This window comes from Haliotis rufescens, unplaced genomic scaffold (assembly GCF_023055435.1).
Source record: "Haliotis rufescens isolate VD_foot unplaced genomic scaffold, xgHalRufe1.0.p SCAF_1, whole genome shotgun sequence".
In the NCBI taxonomy this organism is placed as follows: domain Eukaryota; kingdom Metazoa; phylum Mollusca; class Gastropoda; order Lepetellida; family Haliotidae; genus Haliotis; species Haliotis rufescens.
The window spans coordinates 24,306,945-24,330,569 of NW_025963779.1; the positions used below are offsets into that span (position 1 = coordinate 24,306,945).

Sequence of the window (23,625 nt, forward strand, 5' to 3'; positions counted from 1 at the left end):
TGGTGTAAAATTTCTTCATTATAATCAATAAACCAAGTCAGGATACTTTCGTAGAAATGCAAGGGGAGTAACTCTAGATATTTTCCGCAAAGAGCAAAGGCTGTGCGGAATAGGCAAATATGTTCAGAAAGTCGGTAAACTCTTTAGCACCTCTGATTCGCGCACGATGTTGGCATGTCATTCGACGAAAATACCATTTGGATGAAGTTGCTCCGATAGGCTCTTCGCCGGACTTTAGTTCACCAGAATATCAGGTCTTATTTTAGATACATTTTTGTTGATATTATGATACTCATTCATTCTGACATTCATCATGCAAGCAAGGGCTGTAGACATTGTGAGCTCTGTAATTAGACATTTGCCAAATACCCATGTTTTAGCTAAATAATTGGCAACAATGCAGTTTACCGGGCGCAGCCCGAGCTCTACCATCCGCTCAATTACGGCGCTATAGTGCCACCGCTGTCTCGTTATACCGTTACCTCGCTTCACGATCCAACATCCGTTTTCGGTCTTAGGGAAACTTACACATCTTTACAATCAAACACCCGTTCTCGGTCTTAGGGAAACTTACACATCTTTACGATCAAACACCCGTTCTAGGTCTTAGGGAAACTTACACAACTTTACGATCCAACACCCGTTTTTCGGTCTTAGGGAAACTTACACGTCTTTACGATCCAAAACCCCTTTTCGGTCATTAGGGTCAGCTGGCTTTGGGCAAGGGTTAGCCATAAATTCTTACCTTTTCAAGCGTTAATCCAGTTAATCCAAATGGTCGGTCATGTTGACATAAACAATTGCGGGTGTGGTTTCAAGTAAAGATGAATGGGAGAGCGGGCAGTGACGTCACACGCATGTGCAATTCATTGTTTACTGAATTACGCATGCATGTCAATGGGGATTCTAATGACCTGTTAAATGAGCACTGATTACATGTGATAGCGCCTGTGGTCCAGTGGTAGAGCGTCGGCTAATTAACGCATTAATTAGCAGAGCCGGTGAGCCGGCGAAGCGCGTTCGAGCCCCCACAGCGCTAATTGGATCTGAAAAAGTGCACTGCTCCCAAATAATTGGCCACAGTTGCTACAAAAAAAATTAAAAAAGAATAAGCAAATCAACTGGGAAACATTGATGAGTGAGTTGGGTTTAACGCCGCTTTGAACAGTATTCCAGTTATATCCCGGCATGTCAGCTTGATGTGCGAGGGAGGAAAGCCCGAAATGATGCAGATCTTGGATGCTTACTACTTAAAACCCACAAGCACATGTGTGGTGCTGACAATCCAAGAATCATAATCAGGGCTAACAATGATTCTGTCATCTCTAAACACAGTTACTAAATAATCCCAGTAATGTTGAGTTTCCAATATTCGTTCACTAAGTATGGGCTGCGGCTGCACATTATATAGCAAGCGCCTGTTCATGCAAGCATTTTCATTTTCAATATTATTTTTTTCTGGTTTCGATGTATTTCACTGTAATTTTTTTTCATTTTGGCACGTTTCATTATTATGCACAGGAATGCAGTTTTCTAGGTACTGTATATCGCTGTGTATAAGGCGAGTTTTTCGTACCTCGAACTAGTGGGCTTTCAAGGGGGGTCGTCTTATACACAGGGTTGAAGAGTTTTGATACCCCCCGAACATTACTGTTGGCACGTAACCGGAAATACCGTGTCAACCAATCCGCAATGAAGTATGCAAACTAATCATGTAATCACAATGTCAGGTAATAAAAAACAGTTAATTATATATCTAGACTTACCTTTGTAATCTATTTTATTGATTTTATTCAAAATTTCATTCAGTATTGTATGTTTTCATTTCGACAAAATTGTATGTGAAGTGATGAGGAGATCGGACAACTCACCGTTATTTACAGCAACCACGGTCATTTTACCGCTATTGACGCCTTGAAACGAACTTTTGTGGATAGAGAATGGATATATATATCATAAATGCCATGCTTTGACTCGCAGAAAGTCATATTTGTTGTAGTTTGACTATTATGTGTCAACATAAAGTTTTCACTATTGTGAGCGTGGGAGCATCAACGATGATTGGTCAAATTGTTCCGTACGACATCCGGCAATAGGGATCAGCTGTACCAAAGTGCTACACTTATGGTTTTTAATTTATTTCAAATATATATAGTAAAATGCTAATAAAATAACATGATATCGGAAAAAATATTCTGAATATAATAATAGTTTCAGATTCAATTCTTTCGATTATTGTATCAAAATTCTTTAAAGTTATATTATTGGATTGTTATTAACCAAATCACCGGTAGATTCCGAGAAACGTGTGTACAGCTGATTGCTACTTCCTGCTTAGTTTATGAGAAAACACACTTGGTAATCTTAATCTCTGCATATAAAACAATGCCTATCAGAACAGGAAATACAATTTAATCGGTAAATGATCATGTCAAGGTTTTTTTATTTCCAATTTTAAATTGGTATTGACCAAGTTTAATTGTTTATGATCCCTGAATTGCTGGGTTTTTTTGACATTGCACACATTTCAACATTGTTGGTCCGAAAACTATCTATTTCCTGTGGGACTTGTTTTGACATTAATAATTGTGATTTTTCCTTTAGGAGAATTATGTTCGAATGAAAGCTCTTGTGGATGAGTTGAAACAGAATGTTGGAAGGATTTGTGAAGGTATGTTTATCACCAAAAAGTTACATGATTGCATTGATGTGTGCTGTCATAGCTTGATTCATGCTGTCTTTTCTGATAGTGACTGGTATCCTAACATGACCAACACTTGTTCAATAAGTATCTTGATCCATACATACATTAATGTTGCCTCCGACCACTAGTACAAAGCTCTGTCTGTATGATGGAAAGAGTGTACTGCTTAATTACAGATTAACTGACTAAATTCATTACCGTTAGTGACATTTACACTGAGATCTTACAATGGCGAATAAATACATTGTAACACGTGGCAAACAGCTGACTGTGTTTACTTGTGTGTTTTTATGTAGTACTCAGGGACTACAGCTCACTGTGTCTACCTGTGTGATTATATGTAGTACTCAGGGAATACAGCTGACTGTGTCTACTTGTGTGATTTTATGTAGTACTCAGGGACTACAGCTGACTGTGTCTACTTGTGTGATTTTATGAAGTACTCAGGGACTACAGCTGACTGTGTCTACTTGTGTGATTTTATGTAGTACTCAGGGACTACAGCTGACTGTGTCTACTTGTGTGATTTTATGTAGTACTCAGGGAATACAGCTGACTGTGTCTACTTGTGTGATTTTATGTAGTACTCAGGGACTACAGCTGACTGTGTCTACTTGTGTGATTTTATGTAGTACTCAGGGAATACAGCTGACTGTGTCTACTTGTGTGATTTTATGTAGTACTCAGGGACTACAGCTGACTGTGTCTACTTGTGTGATTTTATGTAGTACTCATGGCAAACAGCTGACTGTGTTTACTTGTGTGATTTTATGTAGTACTCAGGGAATACAGATGACTGTGGCTAGTTGTGTGATGTCTTACATCTGCAGGCGGCGGGGTAAAGGCCAGAGACCGACACACCTCTCGGGGTAAGATGCTGCCCAGAGACAGAATCAACACCTTGTTAGACCCAGAGTAAGTTGGCAACTATTCTACACCTTAAGAAAATGTATTCACTGTATGCATAGTTGCCGTATTGTGGTGTTTCATGGAATCTTTCCACACTGAAATTGTTTGTCTGAATTAAGAAGACTCAATTTTTGCAAATGATGAAATATGAAAGTATGAAAAGTTTATGTCTTCAAGATGGAAAAGATTGCTTCAGGCAGGAGCCTATTATTACTCTGGAGAATCTTGTTGATGCAGAATTGGAACTGAAATATGGTGTTGGTTTTCTTGCAGGTCGCCATTCCTTGAGTTGAGTCAATTGGCTGGTTACAATTTGTACAAGGGAGAAGACGTCCCTGCTGGGGGGATAATCACTGGAATCGGGCGAGTGTCGGGGTAAGAAAAGACGTCCCTGCTGGGGGGATAATCACTGGAATTGGGCGAGTGTCGGGGTAAGAGAAGACGTCCCTGCTGGGGGGATAATCACTGGAATTGGGCGAGTGTCTGGGTAAGAGAAGACATTCCTGCTGGGGAGATAATCACTGGAATCGGGCGAGTGTCGGGGTAAGAGAAGACGTCCCTGCTGGGGGGATAATCACTGGAATCGGGCGAGTGTCGGGGTAAGAGAAGACGTCCCTGCTGGGGAGATAATCACTGGAATTGGGCGAGTGTCTGGGTAAGAGAAGATGTCCCTGCTGGGGGGATAATTACTGGAATCTGGCGAGTGTCAGGGTAAGAGAAGACGTCCCTGCTGGGGGGATAATCACTGGAATCATGCTAGTGTCGGGGTAAGAGAAGACGTCCCTGCTGGGGAGATAATCGCAGGAATTGGTCGAGAAGGCCGGGGTAAGAGAAGACGTCCCTGCTGGGGAGATAATCACTGGAATTGGGCGAGTGTCTGGGTAGGAGAAGATGACCCTGCTGGGGGGATAATCACTGGAATCGGGCGAGTGCCGGGGTAAGAGAAGACATCCCTGCTGGGGGGATAATCACTGGAATCGGGCGAGTGTCGGGGTAAGAGAAGACGTCCCTGCTGGGGGGATAATCACAGGAATCAGGCTAGTGTCAGGGTAAGAGAAGACGTCCCTGCTGGGGAGATAATCACTGGAATCGGGCGAGTGTCAGGGTAAGAGAAGACGTCCCTGCTGGGGGGATAATCACTGGAATCGGGCGAGTGTCAGGGTAAGAGAAGACGTCCCTGCTGGGGGGATAATCACTGGAATCATGCAAGTGTCAGGGTTAAGAGAAGACGTCCCTGCTGGGGAGATAATCGCAGGAATCGGCCGAGTGTCGGGGTAAGAGAAGATGTCCCTGCTGGGGGGATAATCACTGGAATCGGGCGAGGTGTCTGGGTAAGAGAAGATGTCCCTGCTGGGGGGATAATCACTGGAATCGGGCGAGTGCCGGGGTAAGAGAAGACGTCCCTGCTGGGGGGATAATCACTGGAATTGGGCGAGTGCCGGGGTAAGAGAAGACGTCTCTGCTGGGGGGATAATCACTGGAATCGGGCGAGTGCCGGGGTAAGAGAAGATGTCCCTGCTGGGGGGATAATTACTGGAATCGGGCTGGTGTTGGGCTAAGATAAGACATCCCTGCTGGGGGGATAATCACTGGAATCGGGCGAATGTCAGGGTAAGAGACGAGAGATACATCACATAAATCAAGCGTGTGTCGGGGTAAGAGAAGACGTCCCTGCTGGGGAGATAATCACAGGAATCAGGCAAGTGTCAAGGTGAGAGACGAAGTCGTTGCAGGAGTGATACTTGCAGGAATCAGGCGAGTGTAACGATAAGGCTTATTAAGAGATGAAGTTGTTGCAGGGGAGATAATCGCAGGAATCCTTAATCGTGTATAAGGATGAGAGGTGACATCACAATTTCAAGCCTGTAGCATGTTTCTCATCTTTAATAGGGTTGTTTTTACTGGTTGTGTCAAGATCACATCCCTAATGCTGTAAAATATACTGACGTTAAGGATAGGAAAGTGTTCCGAATGGCTGAGTTAGAATAACAGGACACAAGAACCATTGAATGATGTTTTAATGGGGGTAATGTCATGAAGTGATGAAGCTGTGAGGGCTGCATGTCATGTGTTTCAGTGTGGAGTGTATGATCGTCACCAACGACCCCACAGTCAAGGGAGGAGCCTACTATCCTGTCACAGTGAAAAAACATCTGAGAGCCCAGGAGATAGCTCAGCAAAATAACCTGCCATGTATTTATCTAGGTGAGGCAGCTACATCTACATATAAATATAGGTGTGATATTAATGTGAATAGTTATTCCTCACCAATGAAATGATAATCAAAATGATATTCCATAATCTCATTAAAATCAGACCCAAGTGTTCACTACCGCTAACTTGGTAGCAAGCACTAGGATCTGATTTAAATGAGATCGGGAAAGAGTACACACGCAATCAAATGCAAATCAAACTCTTGGCAAACCCTCAAAATCTGCTCATTGTTCCTAGATATCCAAAGTTCATTATTCCCATTAACAAGGAAACTGATTGCCACTCTTTGGGCAATAGATTATGTATCACTGTGACCGACTTACATACACCCATGGGGGCTTGGTAGGTATCAGGCACTATTTGTTACTATGCAGAGTTGCATCCCTTAGCTGTGCAAGTATCAATAAGTTTGTGTAATTGTTTCCAAATAATGTTGTCTTCCAGTTGATTCTGGTGGGGCCAATCTACCTCGACAAGATGAAGTGTTCCCAGACAGGGACCACTTTGGTCGGATATTTTTTAATCAAGCCAATATGTCCGCACAAGGAATTCCGCAGGTAAAATGTATTAGCATCACAAACATTCTTAGGTATGTGGATATATAGTAATAAGATAATTTTGTCATATGCTGCATTTATTGATCGAACCAGCTATGCCTTCAACAAGTTCCAGGTTACTAACTTCAACTGAAAACTTATCTTCATATCCCAGAGTTAATGACCCCTACTGCTTACATGTGGCGTTGTATAGCCTATTCTTGTATGAAGGGACTTACAGTATTTGCTGCACTGAATAACAACAACAAACAAACAGGTGGTATGATGTGTGTTGCAGGTGGCTGTTGTTCTCGGCAGCTGTACTGCAGGTGGGGCCTATGTCCCAGCCATGTCAGACGAGAGTATCATTGTCCGGAAACAGGGAACAATTTTCTTGGCCGGGCCACCACTGGTAAGAAATCTTTAAGATACCATTTGACAGTCTGTTCATATTGATATCATGACCTATGTAAATGATTCTGTAATAATATTGAAAGAAATGGAAACATGCCCGTGAAATTATGCTGGATTATCTCCCCTTGTAATAAGAAAATTCTGCATGTTTCTATTAGTATTGGTACCTAAAGTTATCTCCCTTTACATTACAAATATTATCAGTTTATTGTCATCTTCCCGAGGCAAGTGAGTTAACTGACTATAAAAGTCTAGTTTCCACCCTTGCCGAACTAGGCTGGTATTATGGAGTAACATTTTGGCTGGACTAACGAGTTTATGCTTAGTCCAAACCAAATTGCACTTCGAAATCGAAATCCTGTTCGTAAACTGTCATGCAGATTTCGGTCGATTGCAGGATTTGCAAAGCATGTACGCCGCTAACTTGTTGTCAACAGATATTTTCTAATTGTTTTCCTGTTTTTAATCAAGGTGCTCGCGTGATTTGATGCACTTCGCAATGTAAGATTCGTTTCATCTCAATATATAGATCTTGATTATCCATCAGATCATCTTGACTGGGCGCCGCAGTTTTGGTTGGAGCAAATGCAAGTGATATGAGAGGTGGAATCTCAGTGGTTCATAGGAGAGGCATAGAAGGGACATAATTCGTAATAGCCTCTGGTGGCGTTACGATCGAGCCCAGGAATTCCAGCCTAGTTCGGCAAGGGTGGAAACTGGACTTAGTCAGTTAACACTCTTGCCTTGATCACAAAGTCAGCCAAAATGAACAAGTATCATCAAATTAAAATGATGGTGTTTGATTTGATTATCTCCCTTTGAACCTTCGTCAAGGTACCTTTGAACAATAAGTTATGACTATGTTACCATGCTGCATCTACTAGGGCTGGGACCAGTCCAAATTTGCTACCCAGGTACCTGCCCCACTGTGACCCAGCCCTACCTGGGTATCCGATGTTGGTCTCAAGAATTGGGTTCATTACTGGGGTGTCTCCGACTGTTTATGTTGATGCGTCTGCCTTCACCCGGATCTAATGCACTGTTGTAGTGTTGCCAAGGGAGGCAACTCCAGTGTACTGGGGTGTCTCTGACTGATTATGTTGATACGACTGCCTACACCATGATCTAATGCACTGTTGTAGTGTTGCCAAGGGAGGCAACTCCAGTGTACTGGGGTGTCTCTGACTGATTATGTTGATACGACTGCCTACACCATGATCTAATGCACTGTTGTAGTGTTGCCAAAGGAGGCAACTCCATTGTACTGGGGTGTCTCCGACTGTGTGTGTTGATACGACTGCCTACACCATGATCTAATGCACTGTTGTGGTGCTGCCAAGGGAGGCAACTCCATTGTACTGGGGTGTGTCCGACTGTTTATGTTGATACGACTGCCTACACCATGATCTTATGCACTGTTGAAGTGTTGCCAAGGGAGGCAACTCAAGTGTACTGAGGTGTCTCCGACTGTTTATGTTGATACAACTGCCTACACCATGATCTAAAACACTATTGTAGTGTTGCCAAGGGAGGCAACTCAAGTGATCCGGGGTGCCTCCGACTGTTTGTGTTGATACGGCTGCCTACACCCGGATCTAATGCACTGTTGTAGTGATGCCAAGGGAGGCAACTCCAGTGCTCTGGGGTGTCTCTGACTGATTGTTGATACGACTGACTACACCATGATCTAATGCACTGTTGTAGTGTTGCCAAGGGAGGCAACTCCACTGTGCTGGGCTGTCTCTTACTGTTTATGTTGATACGACTGCCTACACCATGATCAAATGCACTGTTGTAGTGCTGCCAAGGGAGGCAACTCCAGTGTTCTGGGGTGCCTCCGACTGTTTATGTTGATACGACTGCCTACACCATGATCTAATGCACTATTGTAGTGTTGCCAAGGGAGGCAACGCCAGTGTACCGGGGTGTCTCCGACTGTTTATGTTGATACGACTGCCTACACCATGATCTAATGCACTGTTGTAGTGTTGCCAAGGGAGGCAACTCCATTGTGCTGGGGTGTCTCTCACTGTTTATGTTGATACGACTGCCTACACCATGATCTAATGCACTGTTGTAGTGTTGCCAAGGCAGGCAACTCCACTGTACTGGGGTGTCTCTGACTGATTATGTTGATATGACTGCCTACACCATGATCTAATGCACTGTTGTAGTGTTGCCAAGGCAGGCAACTCCACTGTACTGGGGTGTCTCTCACTGTTTATGTTGATACGACTGCCTACACCATGATCTAATGCACTGTTGTAGTGTTGCCAAGGGAGGCAACTCCAGTGTACTGGGGTGTCTCCAACTGTTTATGTTGATACGACTGCCTACACCATAATCTAATGCACTGTTGTAGTGTTGCCAAGAGAGGCAACTCCAGTGTACTGGGGTGTCTCCAACTGTTTATGTTGATACACCATGATCTAATGCACTGTTGTAGTGTTGCCAAGGGAGGCAACTCCACTGTAATGGGGTGTCTCTCACTGTTTATGTTCTATGCACTGTGGTGTGATGTGTCCTGGAACTGTTTGTCCCAACAGGTGAAGGCTGCAACAGGGGAGGAAGTGTCAGCAGAAGACCTGGGTGGGGCTGACTTGCATTGTGGGTAAGAAATCACTCCAACTGCTTGAATACATCACAGGAAATCTGAGGAAGGAAATGCCAGCCTCCTTTTCAGCAGCCCTGCTTTGGGTTGTTTGTTCTCTTTTTCATGTTAAAAACTTTATGGCTTTGGGAATCTGATAGGCATTGTATAACAAATGTTCTCACAGGTCAGGAACACATTAGGGAATTAAGAACAACGGTCAAGTCTAACAGTGACAGAAATGTTGTTGTTTTTCCAGTGTGTCACAGGGCACTCGTAAGGTTGTTGGGGATTGAAGTGTGGCAACCAGAAGAATACCTTCAATGAAAAAGCGAATGGGTTACTTGAAATCCCTCTCATAGCTTGGGTTCATGCATTCAACATTTTCCATGCATTTGACCATTTTACTTGTGAAAAAGTAGATTTATCAGTAGATTTATATTATATAATTTGTAACAAGTTTTTTGTGTCTTAAACGCGTTTAAGGCCATGCCATTATGATTTTGATCATGCCATTGGCACTTCAAGAGACTTCAAACCCTGATGAAAATTTCGGGATTTCATTAAGACGGAAGGTAAGCGTCAGGGTATTTAAGAAATGTCCATTGTAGTTGTTAATAGGGCGGTCGGGTAGCCCAGGGGTTAAAGCGTTCGTTCGAACTCCGAAGACCCAGGTTTGATTCCCGACATGGGTACAATATGTGATGCCCATTTCTGGTGTCCCCCACTGTGATATTGCTCGAATATTGCTGAAAGCGGCGTCAAACATACTCACTAGTTGTCAATAACTGTTTTCAATATGGCATACAGCATATGAGAGGCTCCTGGCCCCAAAACACTGCAGGAAAGAAGTGGTACATAATTGCCAAGCGTGAACATTTTATTTTCATCAATGTTTGACCTAAGTTTATTCTCTGTCGCTTGATCTCTGACAGCAAATTAAACTTGTGTATGGGTTTAATAAGCACTACCCCCCCCTCCCCCCCCCCCCCCCCCCCCTCCCCTTTATCAATTTTCTTAGTGCACAGGGCGCTTATTACGGCATATATGGTATGTTGATGTATATATTTACTATAAGATCAGTGGTGGGATGGTCAATATTTTACATGTAGTTCTTTGCATTGTTATATATACTAAACAAAACAAGTTAGGGATCATGAATACTTTGGGGGATATTTTTTGTGGTGAAGACTGAGCACTCACTCTCACAAAATCCTAGAATCTATTGTAATACATACATTAAGGGAACTGTTGAAGGAAACATGTGGGTCTGTATTAGAGTATTTTCACTCTTTTTTTTAGATAATGCTTTTTAACATATAAATGATTTAATCGAATCAATCTTGCTTACATTTAGTGCTATATTTCAGGAAGTCTGGAGTGACAGACTACTATGCACAGGACGACCAGCATGCACTGCACTTGGCCAGGAGGGTCATTAGAAACATTAACTATGACAAATCTCCAGGGGTAAGACTTTGGAAAATGTGTTATTTTGATTAGCCAGTGATTTAAAATCCCATCAATGTGTCTTTGATTACAACAGCTGATTAGATGGTTGCATAGTGCTATATGAGTACACATATCCTTCAACTTTGTATGTTATTTAAGTGCAGCATGATTAGTTTTCTCAAATTTATTTCTGCTCAAACATTTCTAGAAACTTGCATGAAGCTGGATAAACCTTCCAGGCAAATGTGTATAATTTATAATTTGCTAAATAAAACATTGGGTGAAGGCGTGTACGGGGAGAGATTTTACCATACATGCAGCATATTGTTAGTACTTAGTAAGAAATTTTGTACACTTACCTTATTCAAGAAATAAGCGATGAGTTGGTGTTGTTTATCGTACAATAAAACACTGCAGGGAGAATATGCCATGAGGTGCACAGCCACGAGTGGTTCATTCTCCCTACAGTGTTTTTCTGTACGATAAACCATGACCACGAGTCGTATATTTCTTATATGAGATATCAACATTATTTAAAGCCTCTTTAAAGATGTTCGTAAAAAGTTTTAAAAATATTTATCCAAATTTTAATAATGATGACTCCATCAATAGAACCTGAACAACTCCATTTATGCACAGGTGGATTTACCCAGCATATTCTCACAATCCTCAAATCAATCACCTGTGTCTTTTCTCCCAATACTGGTTGTCATATGTCTCCGGCTTTTGGATGCAATCATTTGGCCGTCACATTTATCTGTGTTGCCCAGCTACATCTATGGGGAACAACTCACTTGAAATTCCCCTCTCCAAAATGTCATCCAATATACGACGCTACCAAGTTGTGAGCGCATGTTCGAATCAGCTGATCAGGAAAGAACTATGTTCTTCATTGTTTTTTGCGATTTGTTGAATCATTGTAATATAAACCTGACAACATAACATAGCACAGTTCTGCCTGTAGTAACGTTGTTGTGACTGTTGTTGACGTTGTTTGTTACCCCAGGTAACTATTGAGACCCCTGAAGACCCACTGTACCCATCCGATGAGCTGTATGGGATTGTGGGAGACAACCTAAAGAAAACCTTCGACATCAGGCAGGTGGGTAACACTGTACTTCACAGGTGTATGAAGCCATAGTTGGAAGCACTGACAAGATGAGAACCCTGTGGGGATGCCAGGTTGGAATTGCTCCCTAGCAACCAATGCTGGTCATTAGAAGCGACTCAATGATTGTCTGATCCAGACATGATTATTTAAAGGTGAATTCCTAAACTGAAAGGGTCGCGTAGCCTAGTGGTTAAAGCGTTCGCTCGTCATGCCCAAGACCCGGGTTCGATTCCCGACATGGGTACAATGTGTGAAGTCCATTTCTGGTGTCCCCCCGTCGTGATATTGCTGAAATATTTCTAAAAGCGGCGTAAAACCATACTCACTCACTCCTTCACTCCTGAAGTGAAAAATAGAAGAAGTTTTGCCTAACATTGCTATAAACAACTGACATAAATACACAGAAAATATTAATGGCACATGATGTATGCATGATTTGTGTTGTATGCAGTGGGTACAGATGCTGTAATGATCTTATTAAGGCTGCAAATTTTCCTTGCAAATTTTAATCCTTATCAACACTATTTGCTAGTAGAGGGCTTGAACCCCAGATTCATTCTGATTGTGATCCTTGGTTTGTCTGCACCATACTCATGTTTGTGAGTTTCCCTGAAGTTGTTATCATCCATGACGTGTAGCACTTTGGACTTTCCCCCCACATCAAGCTGACATACCATATGCTGTGTATCGCCGCTTTGAAAAGTATTCCAGTTATATCATGGTGTGTCAGCTTAATGTTGGAGGAAAGCCCGATGATACAGGTCTTCCTACTTCACTGAAACCCACAAGAATGGGTATGGTGCTGACAAACCTAGAAACATAATCCAGGCATCCACAATCATAGCTACCTGGCATGCCCAAGGGACAAAACTCTGCACAGCGAATTGCTGTGCCTTAGAGGACGGGGCCACCAGTGCCCCCATGATATATCACTGTGTTTGGGGTTTTCTCGCTAAACACAAGAACAACGATAAAACATCTCACACACTTATGAAAGACGCCTTTATCTTAAAAACAGGCCATCATCTGAGTATTTACAATGTCTGTGTGAGGACACACCCCTTGTTATGGCGCGAGTAATCGCGATAAACATGGCTGTCTGAAATCGAATTACATCCAAAAACTTTTTATCCAACGATAACTAAGATTTTGTTCAGTACAGTGTTCAACACAGTTTCCTCTCACTGTACTGACCCATGAAGATCCGGGGAAGAATAGGTCTTCAGCAACCCATGCTTGCCATAATAGGCTACTATGCTTGTCGCAAGAGGCGACTAACTGGATCGGGTGGTCAGGCTCACTGTCTTCTTTGATGCATGTCATCGTACCCCAATTGTCTAGATCGGTGCTCATGATGTCGGTCACTGAATTGTCTGGTCCAGACTCGATTGTTTACAGACCACCATCATTTGGCTGGAATATTGCGGACTGTGGTGTTAAACAACAAACAAACAAACAATAGTGATATTATTCTGAGTTGTAGCTGGATCACGGGGTTTACATGTTTTTTTTTGCGACCCTCGTTAGGTTTTATACCACGAGGTGGAGGGACGCAGCATTAAACAACAAACAAACAAACAAACAAAACTCACTGTCCATGCAGCTGGGCTCACAGTGGGTCACATCTTACGACTGTTAATGACATTTGTTTGTTGCAGGTTATAGCGAGGCTAGTGGATGGTAGTCGGTTTGATGAGTTTAAGGCGATGTATGGTGACACGTTGATAACTGGTAAGCTGGATGAATACTTATAGTGTCATTGTTCCCAATATTGTGTGTTTGACACAGACATGTTGAATATTGAAAAAGTGTTAAATGTTTCTCAACTGTTTTTGATAAGAAAATAATTTGTTTCTGATTCCTTGATGAGTTTCAGCAGTGACATGTTCTGTTTCCAGGTTTTGCCAGACTCTGGGGTTATCCTGTGGGTATTATTGGAAACAATGGTGTCTTATTCTCCGATTCTGCTCTTAAGGTAGCTTTTACAAATATAACTGGCACCGTTTATAAGCATCATTAAATACAATGTGTACATCAACTCTCACGTCAGTAGAGAGGTGAGGTGAAATGGGGTTTAACGTCGTGTCCAATCCTGCAGTTTAACATGAATACCCCACTCAGACACAGTATACTGACTCCGAGTGGGCGAGTGAGTTGGGTATAACACCGCTGTTAACAATATTCCAGTTATATCACAGCGTGTCAGCTTAATGTGGGAGGAAAGCCTGAAGTGACAACTGGGCCCCCCATGCCCCCCATACTGACTCCAAGCTGACCAGTCCCTGTTTGAGCCTGGGTAGCAACATGTACAATCTTTTGACGTCTTTTGGAATGAGGTGGCTGGTGATTGAACCTTTCCGCTCTACGGTCGGATGCTCTACCACTAGACTTCAGAGGCAGTTCCTCAATAAAGAAGGCTAGCCCAGTTGATAAAACATTTCTTCGTCATACTGCAGATCCAGTTTGATTCCACATTGACAAACTGTGTGAAGCCCACTCTTGGTGTCCCCAGCTGTGATATTGTTGGAATATTGTTAATATTATTAAATCATACACGCTGTCTTGGTCTTACATTCATCACAGTTTTTTAAAGAAAACCTATACTGTAACAAATATTGTTTTTATTTTAGGCAACTCATTTTATTGAATTGTGCAGCAAACGAGGAATCCCTTTAATATTCCTGCAAAATATTACAGGTATGTTCGATTTGTAGAAAAACACATCAAACCTACTCTATTTATATGTCCACAAACATTCTAAACAAAAGCACAACAACCTTTCATGCTGTTACCGTACATCAAACCCTCTTGACAACTAGTTAATTATGAAAAATATCGACAACAGAACTCAGCTTATGCCTACTTGGTGTTTTACTAGCTAACGATGACAAGTCATTGGTCGGAGTGAAAGATGACCCTGGAGCCTGGTCTACATGTTGTAGTCCATTCCACTTGGCGCCTTGTGAATTGTTTTCACTGCTACAATATTGGTTTGGCTCCCAGGGAAATAACATCAGGGGCCAGATGGCTCCCTTGGGAAAACTTGAATGTTGAGACCTGCTGTATTTATGCAGAGATGAAAACCATAACAATTTGGCAGAATTATTTTGACATTTTGAACCAAAGTCTGCTAATACGATTCATGTGAAATACTAAATAAATCTGTCAAAAGAAATTGCCAATAATTATTGACCTCGCAAAAGGTATTGTCTCATCAGGCTCATCTGCAACCAATTAATTATCAACTTGCGAAATGGGACAAAATGTGATGCAAATCACCAGGGTTTATTTCAAACCACAGTATCATGCCAAAAAAGATTACTAATTGTTTTTGAAAATCACTAAGTTTAGACCCCAATTATCCCACATATTCCTAACTGCCTCTGTTTAGGATTGACATGTACAGTTTATGGCCCTACTGTGTGTGGTGTGAGTCTCACCGTCATATTCTGCCGCCAGGTTTCATGGTGGGGAGTGAGGCAGAGGCAGGTGGGATAGCAAAGAATGGCGCCAAGATGGTGACTGCTGTGGCATGTGCTAAAGTGCCCAAGTTGACTGTCATCATTGGGGGGTCCTATGGTGCAGGCAACTACGGCATGTGTGGTCGAGCTTACAGGTAGGTCAAGAATCCTGGAGGAAATGTTGGTGATGTAAATACGATATAAGTTGTAGCAGGATCATGAAGGGTACATGGGGTTTTATGCGTCCCTCGTTAGGTTTTGTAAGGCTCGCGGTATAAAACCTAACGCAGGAAGGCATAAAACCCCATGTACCCCTCGTGATCCTGCTTCAACGAATTTATCTTACCGAGATGTTTCAATGTGACATTGTAAAAGAATTAACAATAATTCAAAATTGATAGAAAATAGCTGTTCGATTGAGCCGAGGTTAACTTGTGCTATGTCACGTGACTTCCATTGACTCAGGAATAGCGTGCAGCTTTTTGCTTTGAAGTGGGGTTTTATATAAGGGATTTATTCTGTCTCTCCGAAATCCATGTGCAGCCTGTAGTGCTCATGGTGGGGTATAAGAGATTTATTCCCCAGTTGAGAAATTTATTTCCCTCCAAGGCGGGTCACACAATATTTTATCAAGATCACATGGACCAATCAGATCTCATCATTTTGACAAGGAGGTTGATTATATGTTTTCTATTGATCTGTTTGACCATATGATTTGAACATTACAAGTTGATTATCTAAAGAGTTACAAATCTTGCCTTACGTTGCCATTCACATACATTTCAGAAATATTGTGTGCATCAGATCTCTGTGAAACTCACTTTTAGTATTCATACATGAATTGTGAATTATTTATGCATTTTTTTGGGGGGGGTTTACTCTTCTGATTATGAACAGTTGCTATTTGGTACATGATGGGCATATTTGTTGTTTCAGTCCACGTTTTCTGTACATGTGGCCGAACTCCCGTATCTGCGTGATGGGGGGTGAACAGGCTGCCAACGTTCTTGCTCAGATTACACGGGAACAACGATCTCGTGAAGGGAAGACGGTGAGAGGATGGACATTTGCTTTTCCTAAATGTGAATTATCAGATCATTATGGTATTAGTTGTCATGGTTATGGCCCTTGGTTTTTTATGGTTATTGTTATCCAAAATATATACCCCTAACATGCCTAAATAATGTTTAATGGTGAAAAAAGTTAAGGATGATAATTAATGAATGTCAACTTCTTTATTATGAGGAATACGTTTAGAAGTATATACTTACTCCTTCATCAGGTGAATACAAAATTTGTTTTTGAATGCCAGCATGCATCCCGCTGTTTTGTGGTTGATGAGAGTTTATTACATTGGTTTAACACTGATGTGTTTGAAATTCAAGTTCAGAAACACGATTTGGAAGGGCTATGAAAAGAAGAGACTATCACACAGCATTTCTTTGTGAAATAGCTGGTTCACTTGATCAGACACACTCTGAACATTGCGTGTTTGTTGCCTGTTTGTAGTGGACAGAGGAGGAGGAGAAGGCACTGAAGGACCCTGTATTAAAGAAATACGAGAAGGAAGGCAGTCCTTACTACGCTAGTGCTAGGTGAGTAGAGGATAGGGAGGCAGGCCTTACTATGCTAGTGCTAGGTGAGTAGAGGATAGGGAGGCAGTCCTTACTACGCTAGTGCTAGGTGAGTAGAGAGAAGGAAGGAAGGCCTTACTACGCTGGTGCTAGGTGAGTAGAGAATAGGGAGGCAGTCCTTACTACGCTAGTGCAGGGTGAGTAGAGGATAGGGAGGCAGTCCTTACTACACTAGTGCTAGGTGAGTAGAGGATAGGGAGGCAGGCCTTACTACGCTAGTGCTAGGTGAGTAGAGAGAAGGAAGGAAGGCCTTACTACGCTGGTGCTAGGTGAGTAGAGAATAGGGAGGCAGTCCTTACTACGCTAGTGCAGGGTGAGTAGAGGATAGGGAGGCAGTCCTTACTACACTAGTGCTAGGTGAGTAGAGGATAGGGAGGCAGGCCTTACTACGCTAGTGCTAGGTGAGTAGAGGATAGGGAGGCAGTCCTTACTACGCTAGTGCTAGGTGAGTAGAGGATAGGGAGGCAGTCCTTACTACACTAGTGCTAGGTGAGTAGAGAGAAGGAAGGAAGGCCTTACTACGCTAGTGCTAGGTGAGTAGAGGATAGGGAGGCAGTCCTTACTAAGCTAGTGCTAGGTGAGTAGAGACATTCTATCTCATTAAGGGTAAGGACTCACACCTTATTGCAAGGTATTAATACCATGGCTCTGTTGTCTGTACAAAAGACCTTGTACTAAAAATCATCTCTAAACACAATTTCTTTTCTGGCTGTGTACGATATTCAGTCGGAGTAAATTCTGTTTATTGTTATATTGATGTCGTGGGTAGCACAGTGGTGAAAGATGCTGTAATTCGAGTTGCGTAACTTACATGTGCTGGTCATTGCTTTGAATCCCAGATTAGATTTTGACCCTTGGTTTATCAGCACCATACTAGTGGACATCCACAACCTTCAACCAACAGTTAGCCAACACGCCATGATATGCTCAAAGGGGCACCAAACACAACTCACTACAATAAATAATGAAGAGGTATTACAAATCAGGGTGCTTCTGTTACACTTTGTAGGTATTATTTAAGCAATACTGCATGAAGAAATTGAGGTTAGTTATTACAGTAAAATAAACACTAGACACTTGTTTGTGCAGGTCCCTGACTGTCTTTGTGTTGTTTCCAGGTTATGGGATGATGGTGTGATTGATCCTGCGGATACTCGGACGGTGCTGGGACTGAGTCTTAGTGCGGCACTCAATGCTCCCCGACAGGAAACCACTTTCGGTGTCTTCCGAATGTAATCAATGAACTTTGGTTGTGTGTGTATGTGTACAGTGTTAGTGATGAACTGAACTACCACAATATGAGATATGCTGATTTTAAACAGGGATCGATTCCATGTGAATGCTCCATTTGGTATTTGGTCCAGTGGTCTCAGGTGCAGTAGCTCGCTGTGCAGAGTTGTGTCCCTTGGTCTTGTTTTTAGTAGTGAATGTCAGCAACACATTACAGTGGCCTCTAGAACTGAGTATCGCCTGGCATCTTGCGATATGATTCGTATCACGATACGGACTGACAATACACATCAAATAGTAAGAAGTGATGAAATTACAGAAATACAGCTCTAAAACCTATTTCTTCGTACATATATTTAATGTTTTCTCATAAAACTTTAACAAAGAAAACCACAAGGACAAAAACAGTTATAAATGAAGGGATGGTCATTAAATGTAACAGTCGGCGCGTCCTCAGGTACAACATCCTTGTGTTCTGCTATGCTTACAGGTGCGCTAAGCCACTTCTGCCATTATGGGAGGTGACTCTAATAGTTCCTCTTCTATTTATAGCATATTGTGATCTCACAAACTGACGATGCAAGTACTGTGTGTACCTAGGTATTGATGATATCGTAGGTATCGGTGAATCCTTACAGCCCTTGTGGCCTCTTCCATCTCTCATTAAGCTTTCTGAAGATTTTAAAGGCTTGTACAGGGGGGTCGTCTTATACATGGGGTCGCTTTATAGACGGCGATATACGGTAGGCATGCAAACTGAAGAGGCTACTTTGGGTACTTATACACAGTGTTGTTACACCATTGGGTTTTTGACGTCTTTCATGTACAATTGTACGCAAGCAACTCAAAATTAACTGGGTAATGGTGAATTATGTTACACTTTACACAAATTCACAGCTTATCTGAACCTCGGGGGCTCCGTCTCTTGTCTTAGGTCAGTTGTGTTTAATGTAAGATGTGAACTGTGTAGAGAGACACAATACCGTATTCGACTTAATAAGCGCCCAGGGTGCTCGCAAAATTAGAAATAGGGGGCTCTTATTAGAATTTAATTTTGGTGAGAGAAAAAACAGAGTTGAAAGATTGTAAATTTCCCGGTTTATGCTGACAGCCTGAAATGATACAAAAGAAAAGTCTGTGCGTATTATACACGACAGATATATTTTCCAGAACTTAACTGCCCATCATTAAGGGTGAATATAACACACGAGTGCGTATTATACACGAATAAATAAGTGTACATTGACCAATCGGAAGGGGTGCTTATTGGGATTGTTCACTAGCCAATATATTAGCAAATATCACCATGGGCACTTATTACGTCGAATATGGTATTTGTTTCATACAATATTGTAAAAAAGCAGGCCATGTCTACAGGATTTGTGTCAGTGGTCCACATGGTCGACAAGGAGTGCAAACATCGATCATGCATCATGTTTAATAAGTCAGTAGATAGTCTTTATACCTATTTGATTGTAATCATGCTACTTGAGATTGTCTCTGCCTAGAAGTGACTTGTTTACTAACATGGGGTATCTTATGACTCAAGTGGTTCGGCTGTGTGAGTAACAGTAACACACAACAGACAGCAGGATACAGCATTTAATGTCAGAGGAGGAGTAAATAAATTCCCAGGCTGCTTATTTTTTATGGCAATAATAAGTGTTGATTAGAGCCACAAGGTCCTCTAAGAATGACATTACTACTGTATGAACTGTTGTGTGAGGTCATAACAGTATTATTGTGTCGCTGGAATGTCACTCTACAGACACATTTAAGGACATAAATGTACATAAATAAAATGCTAACATATGGAAATTGTAATGTTTTCTTAAAATATTTATCCATATGGGATTAATAACGTTTTACAAGGTTGATTTTAGTAAGCGATTTACCTACAGGTATAATATACAGTGTTGCCTCAGGGAAAACAATTTGCATTTAAAGCAAAATAATGCAACCCATGATATTTTTACATTCAAATAATACAATAAAACTATATACTTGTATTTGAAGAGTTAAATGCCCATTTAGGACAAGTGATTGATACTGGATGATCAGAATGATTATTGATCTGTCATGTCTAAGAGATTTGACAACAAAATATTTTCTAATGTAATTTCTATGAAAGTAACTCTTTGACAATCACAAAAGTTTTAATAAATTGCTGTCTTAATAAAGTGAACATGAGGACTATCAACAGAAAATTCAATGCAGTTTCCAGCACTTCAGACCATGGTAGTTCCTTAACATACTGTAGGCCAGTGAATTGATCACATTACAGGAGCAGGACCTACTTGAATGGCAGCCTAATCGTGGCAGCAACAGAATTCAGTCTGACCCAACAATAATAAACAATGTGTTACTGTGAATGCAATGAGACTGGAATTGAAATCAAAGAGGCTTAGCGGGTAACATGACATGCACAATACTTTCTAATGAGAATTTAAACGATTTAGCATTATTTTGCATGTGTCTTGTGACAAGTATTTATTTCTCATGATAGTTTCTCCCCCAACCTTATGGTGAGGTAGCCTAGTGGTCAAAGCGTTCGCCGGTCACACCTAAGGCAAAAGGTTTGATTCCCAGATGGATATGCATGGAGCCCATTTCTTGTGTCTGCCGCCGTGATATTGCTGGAATATTGCTAAGAGCAGCGTAAAACCACACTCACTCACGTTTAGTTTCATCTGCCAGATGGAGTATGTGTTGTACATGTTGTGACACATTACTTGATCACTTGCTTGGTTTTGCTGCTCGACTGCCAAATTTGCTGATACAGTATAAAGCACTATTCACTCTCACTAATAGAGTTGTCAGGCAGAGCATTGAAAGTAACAAAGCCTGTGGTAAAAGTAGAGTTGGTCTCCAGCAACCTAGCTTATCATAAAAAGCAACTTAATCAGGTGGTCAGATGAGTGTGTTGTCCTAGTAACCTGATGGCTTCTGAAGCTGCTGATAATAATACTGGTTTGTCTGGTCCAGCCTTCATTATTTACAGGCCACCATCCTGTAGTTGTAATATTGCTGAATGCCTTGTTTAAAGACTCAGGAGTTATTTGCTGTTATCATGCTTGGTGGTTGTAAGTTTCCCTATGTACCTACTGTGTGTGAGAGTGCCATGTAAACTGACCTGTATGAAGTGTGTCAGCTTGTGTATAACATGGATAACGGTGTGCTGTTGGGTATACAGTTTGGAGGTGTATGTCAGTTGTGTATGTCACAGATCAAAGCCAAGGAATAAATAAACAAATAGGTTTCTCTAACACTGTTGTTGTTTTTTCAACTATTTATGCTCCGTGTAGCTTTTGAGGAGGAATTATGTCAAGTGATTTTGTTTGCCTTACTTTGCAATTTCCTTATGTATTTGGTTTTAATGTTTGAAGAAAATCTTGACTCGAAAATATACCGTGAGGAAAAACTGCTGCCTGGAAAATAAACTTGAATGTATTTTAATAGAAAGTCATCAGTAACTTTGTGTCAGTTCAATTCAATTCTTTATTGTATGCAAGGCCACAGGCCCATATACAACAGAGTTACATAACATATTAATAAGATACATAGTCAAGGTAACAATTCACTTTGTAACAAAAACGCATGATGTATGTGCATGTTGTATTAGAGGATCCTTGCAGGACAGTAATGAAGACAATCTTATAGCATTAAAATGAGATAAAGACCACTCTGTAAGTATTTGTTTCTTAGATTTTCGTATAAAGGGCAAATAAACATAAAATGGTATTCATCTTCGACAACAATGTCACAAAATGGGCATAACCTTAGGGATTTCTTAACAGATGAAAATCTCCCTGTGTTTATTTTTAGATCATTCAGGCAGACTAAAATGAATAATGAGGTTACGAAAATACCTGTACCATAAGTTTGATAAAAAAGATTCTGGTTCAAGCAATGACTTGAACTCGCGATAAGTATCATATCTTGAACTTTCATAAATATCTGAATACCATTTCTGATGAAACATATCAATTGCACGCATGCGAAAGTACTAAATAAAAACATTTGCATTACCAATGGGACAGCCAAATGAAACCAAAGCCATATGTAATAAGCAATGTATGTATACAAGAAGCCCATGTGTTCTTTCCAAGACTATCGAGTTGTACAAGCATGTTGTAGGCTTTCATAGGTCATATAAAGAACTTGTGGATATTAATGCTATTTGGGAAAGGAAACTCTGATCCCCATCTTGGTTACCTCCCTTGACCGCCGTCACTGAATGCATTGTGTTGGTTGGCAGCCTTTGCAGCCCACACTATAATCTGGAGCAGTTTAATAGTTGATACATTCAGATGTTCAACAAAAGATGAAACATCTGGCCCTGAACATGGCAACAGATGAAACACAATGGCCCTGAACATGGCAGCAGATGAAACACATCTGGCCCTGAACATGGCACAGATGAAACACATCTGGCCCTGAACATGGCAACAGATGAAACACATCTGGCCCTGAACATGGCAACAGATGAAACACATCTGGCCCTGAACATGGCAACAGATGAAACACATCTGGCCCTGAACATGGCAACAGATGAAACACATCTGGCCCTGAACATGGCAACAGATGAAACACATCTGGCTCTGAACATGGCAACAGAAATAACAGAAAGATGAAGGGAAAAGACAATCTGAAACTTCATTAAAACATAATTTATTTCACTTTGTTGTTAATAGATAATAACCAACACTCTTTATCTTAATTATCTAAAATGCAACAACAATTTGACATGATATTCATGACAGTTTGTTTACACACAAGTAGTCTTCTTATAATATGAATATTAATTTCACTATAGCAAAGCTATGGCCTGTCTCTTTTTCCCATAAACATATCAACAATTACAGCAACATTTTTCACATGATCAACTTTGTGTTCTGTATTAGGACCATATTTCACAATGAAATGATATCCTCAGAAGTTTACATCTTAAATCAGCTTTTTGTTTCATGCATAACTCATATGAACACACATATCTTTTTCAAAAGATCTAGAACAAGTTGATTAATGCAAGCAGCAAGGAAGGAAGGACCTGATTGGGTGGGGTCACAAGTCCAGTCAGTAAAAGTTTGGGCCCATAGCCTGTCATTAATTTTCTGGCGAATGTGGATCGTTTGTCTGTCTGAAGGGACATATGTGGTCACCATGTTCTTCACTTCTGTAGTTTGTGTTTTGCAAATATCAAACACTGACTGGTTTTGTTGTGTCAATGGATCTACTTATATACAACATTCTTGCGATGTCGGCACGAACACGAAAAAAAGTAACATTTTTATTTCCGCTAAGCAGTTTTTTTATGGACATTAACTTTTGCCATAAAAATTTGACTTAGTTTTATGATAGTTGTTTTGG

General features: G+C 41.2%; 1 protein-coding gene across 1 annotated transcript; it reads left to right on the top strand.

Moving 5' to 3' along the window:
- The first annotated feature begins 55 nt into the window (after window positions 1-55).
- Window positions 56-21,521, top strand: LOC124131650 (methylcrotonoyl-CoA carboxylase beta chain, mitochondrial-like). Its single transcript, XM_048393590.1, has 17 exons — window positions 56-254; window positions 2,605-2,671; window positions 3,535-3,619; window positions 3,887-3,988; window positions 5,691-5,818; window positions 6,272-6,384; window positions 6,662-6,775; window positions 9,324-9,388; window positions 10,738-10,837; window positions 11,826-11,921; window positions 13,589-13,661; window positions 13,829-13,905; window positions 14,561-14,627; window positions 15,390-15,546; window positions 16,328-16,442; window positions 16,901-16,986; window positions 18,144-21,521. The coding sequence occupies exons 1-17, from the start codon at window positions 120-122 to the stop codon at window positions 18,259-18,261; spliced, it is 1,698 nt and encodes a 565-aa protein (XP_048249547.1). The 5' UTR covers window positions 56-119; the 3' UTR covers window positions 18,262-21,521.
- Window positions 21,522-23,625: the final 2,104 nt, after the last annotated feature.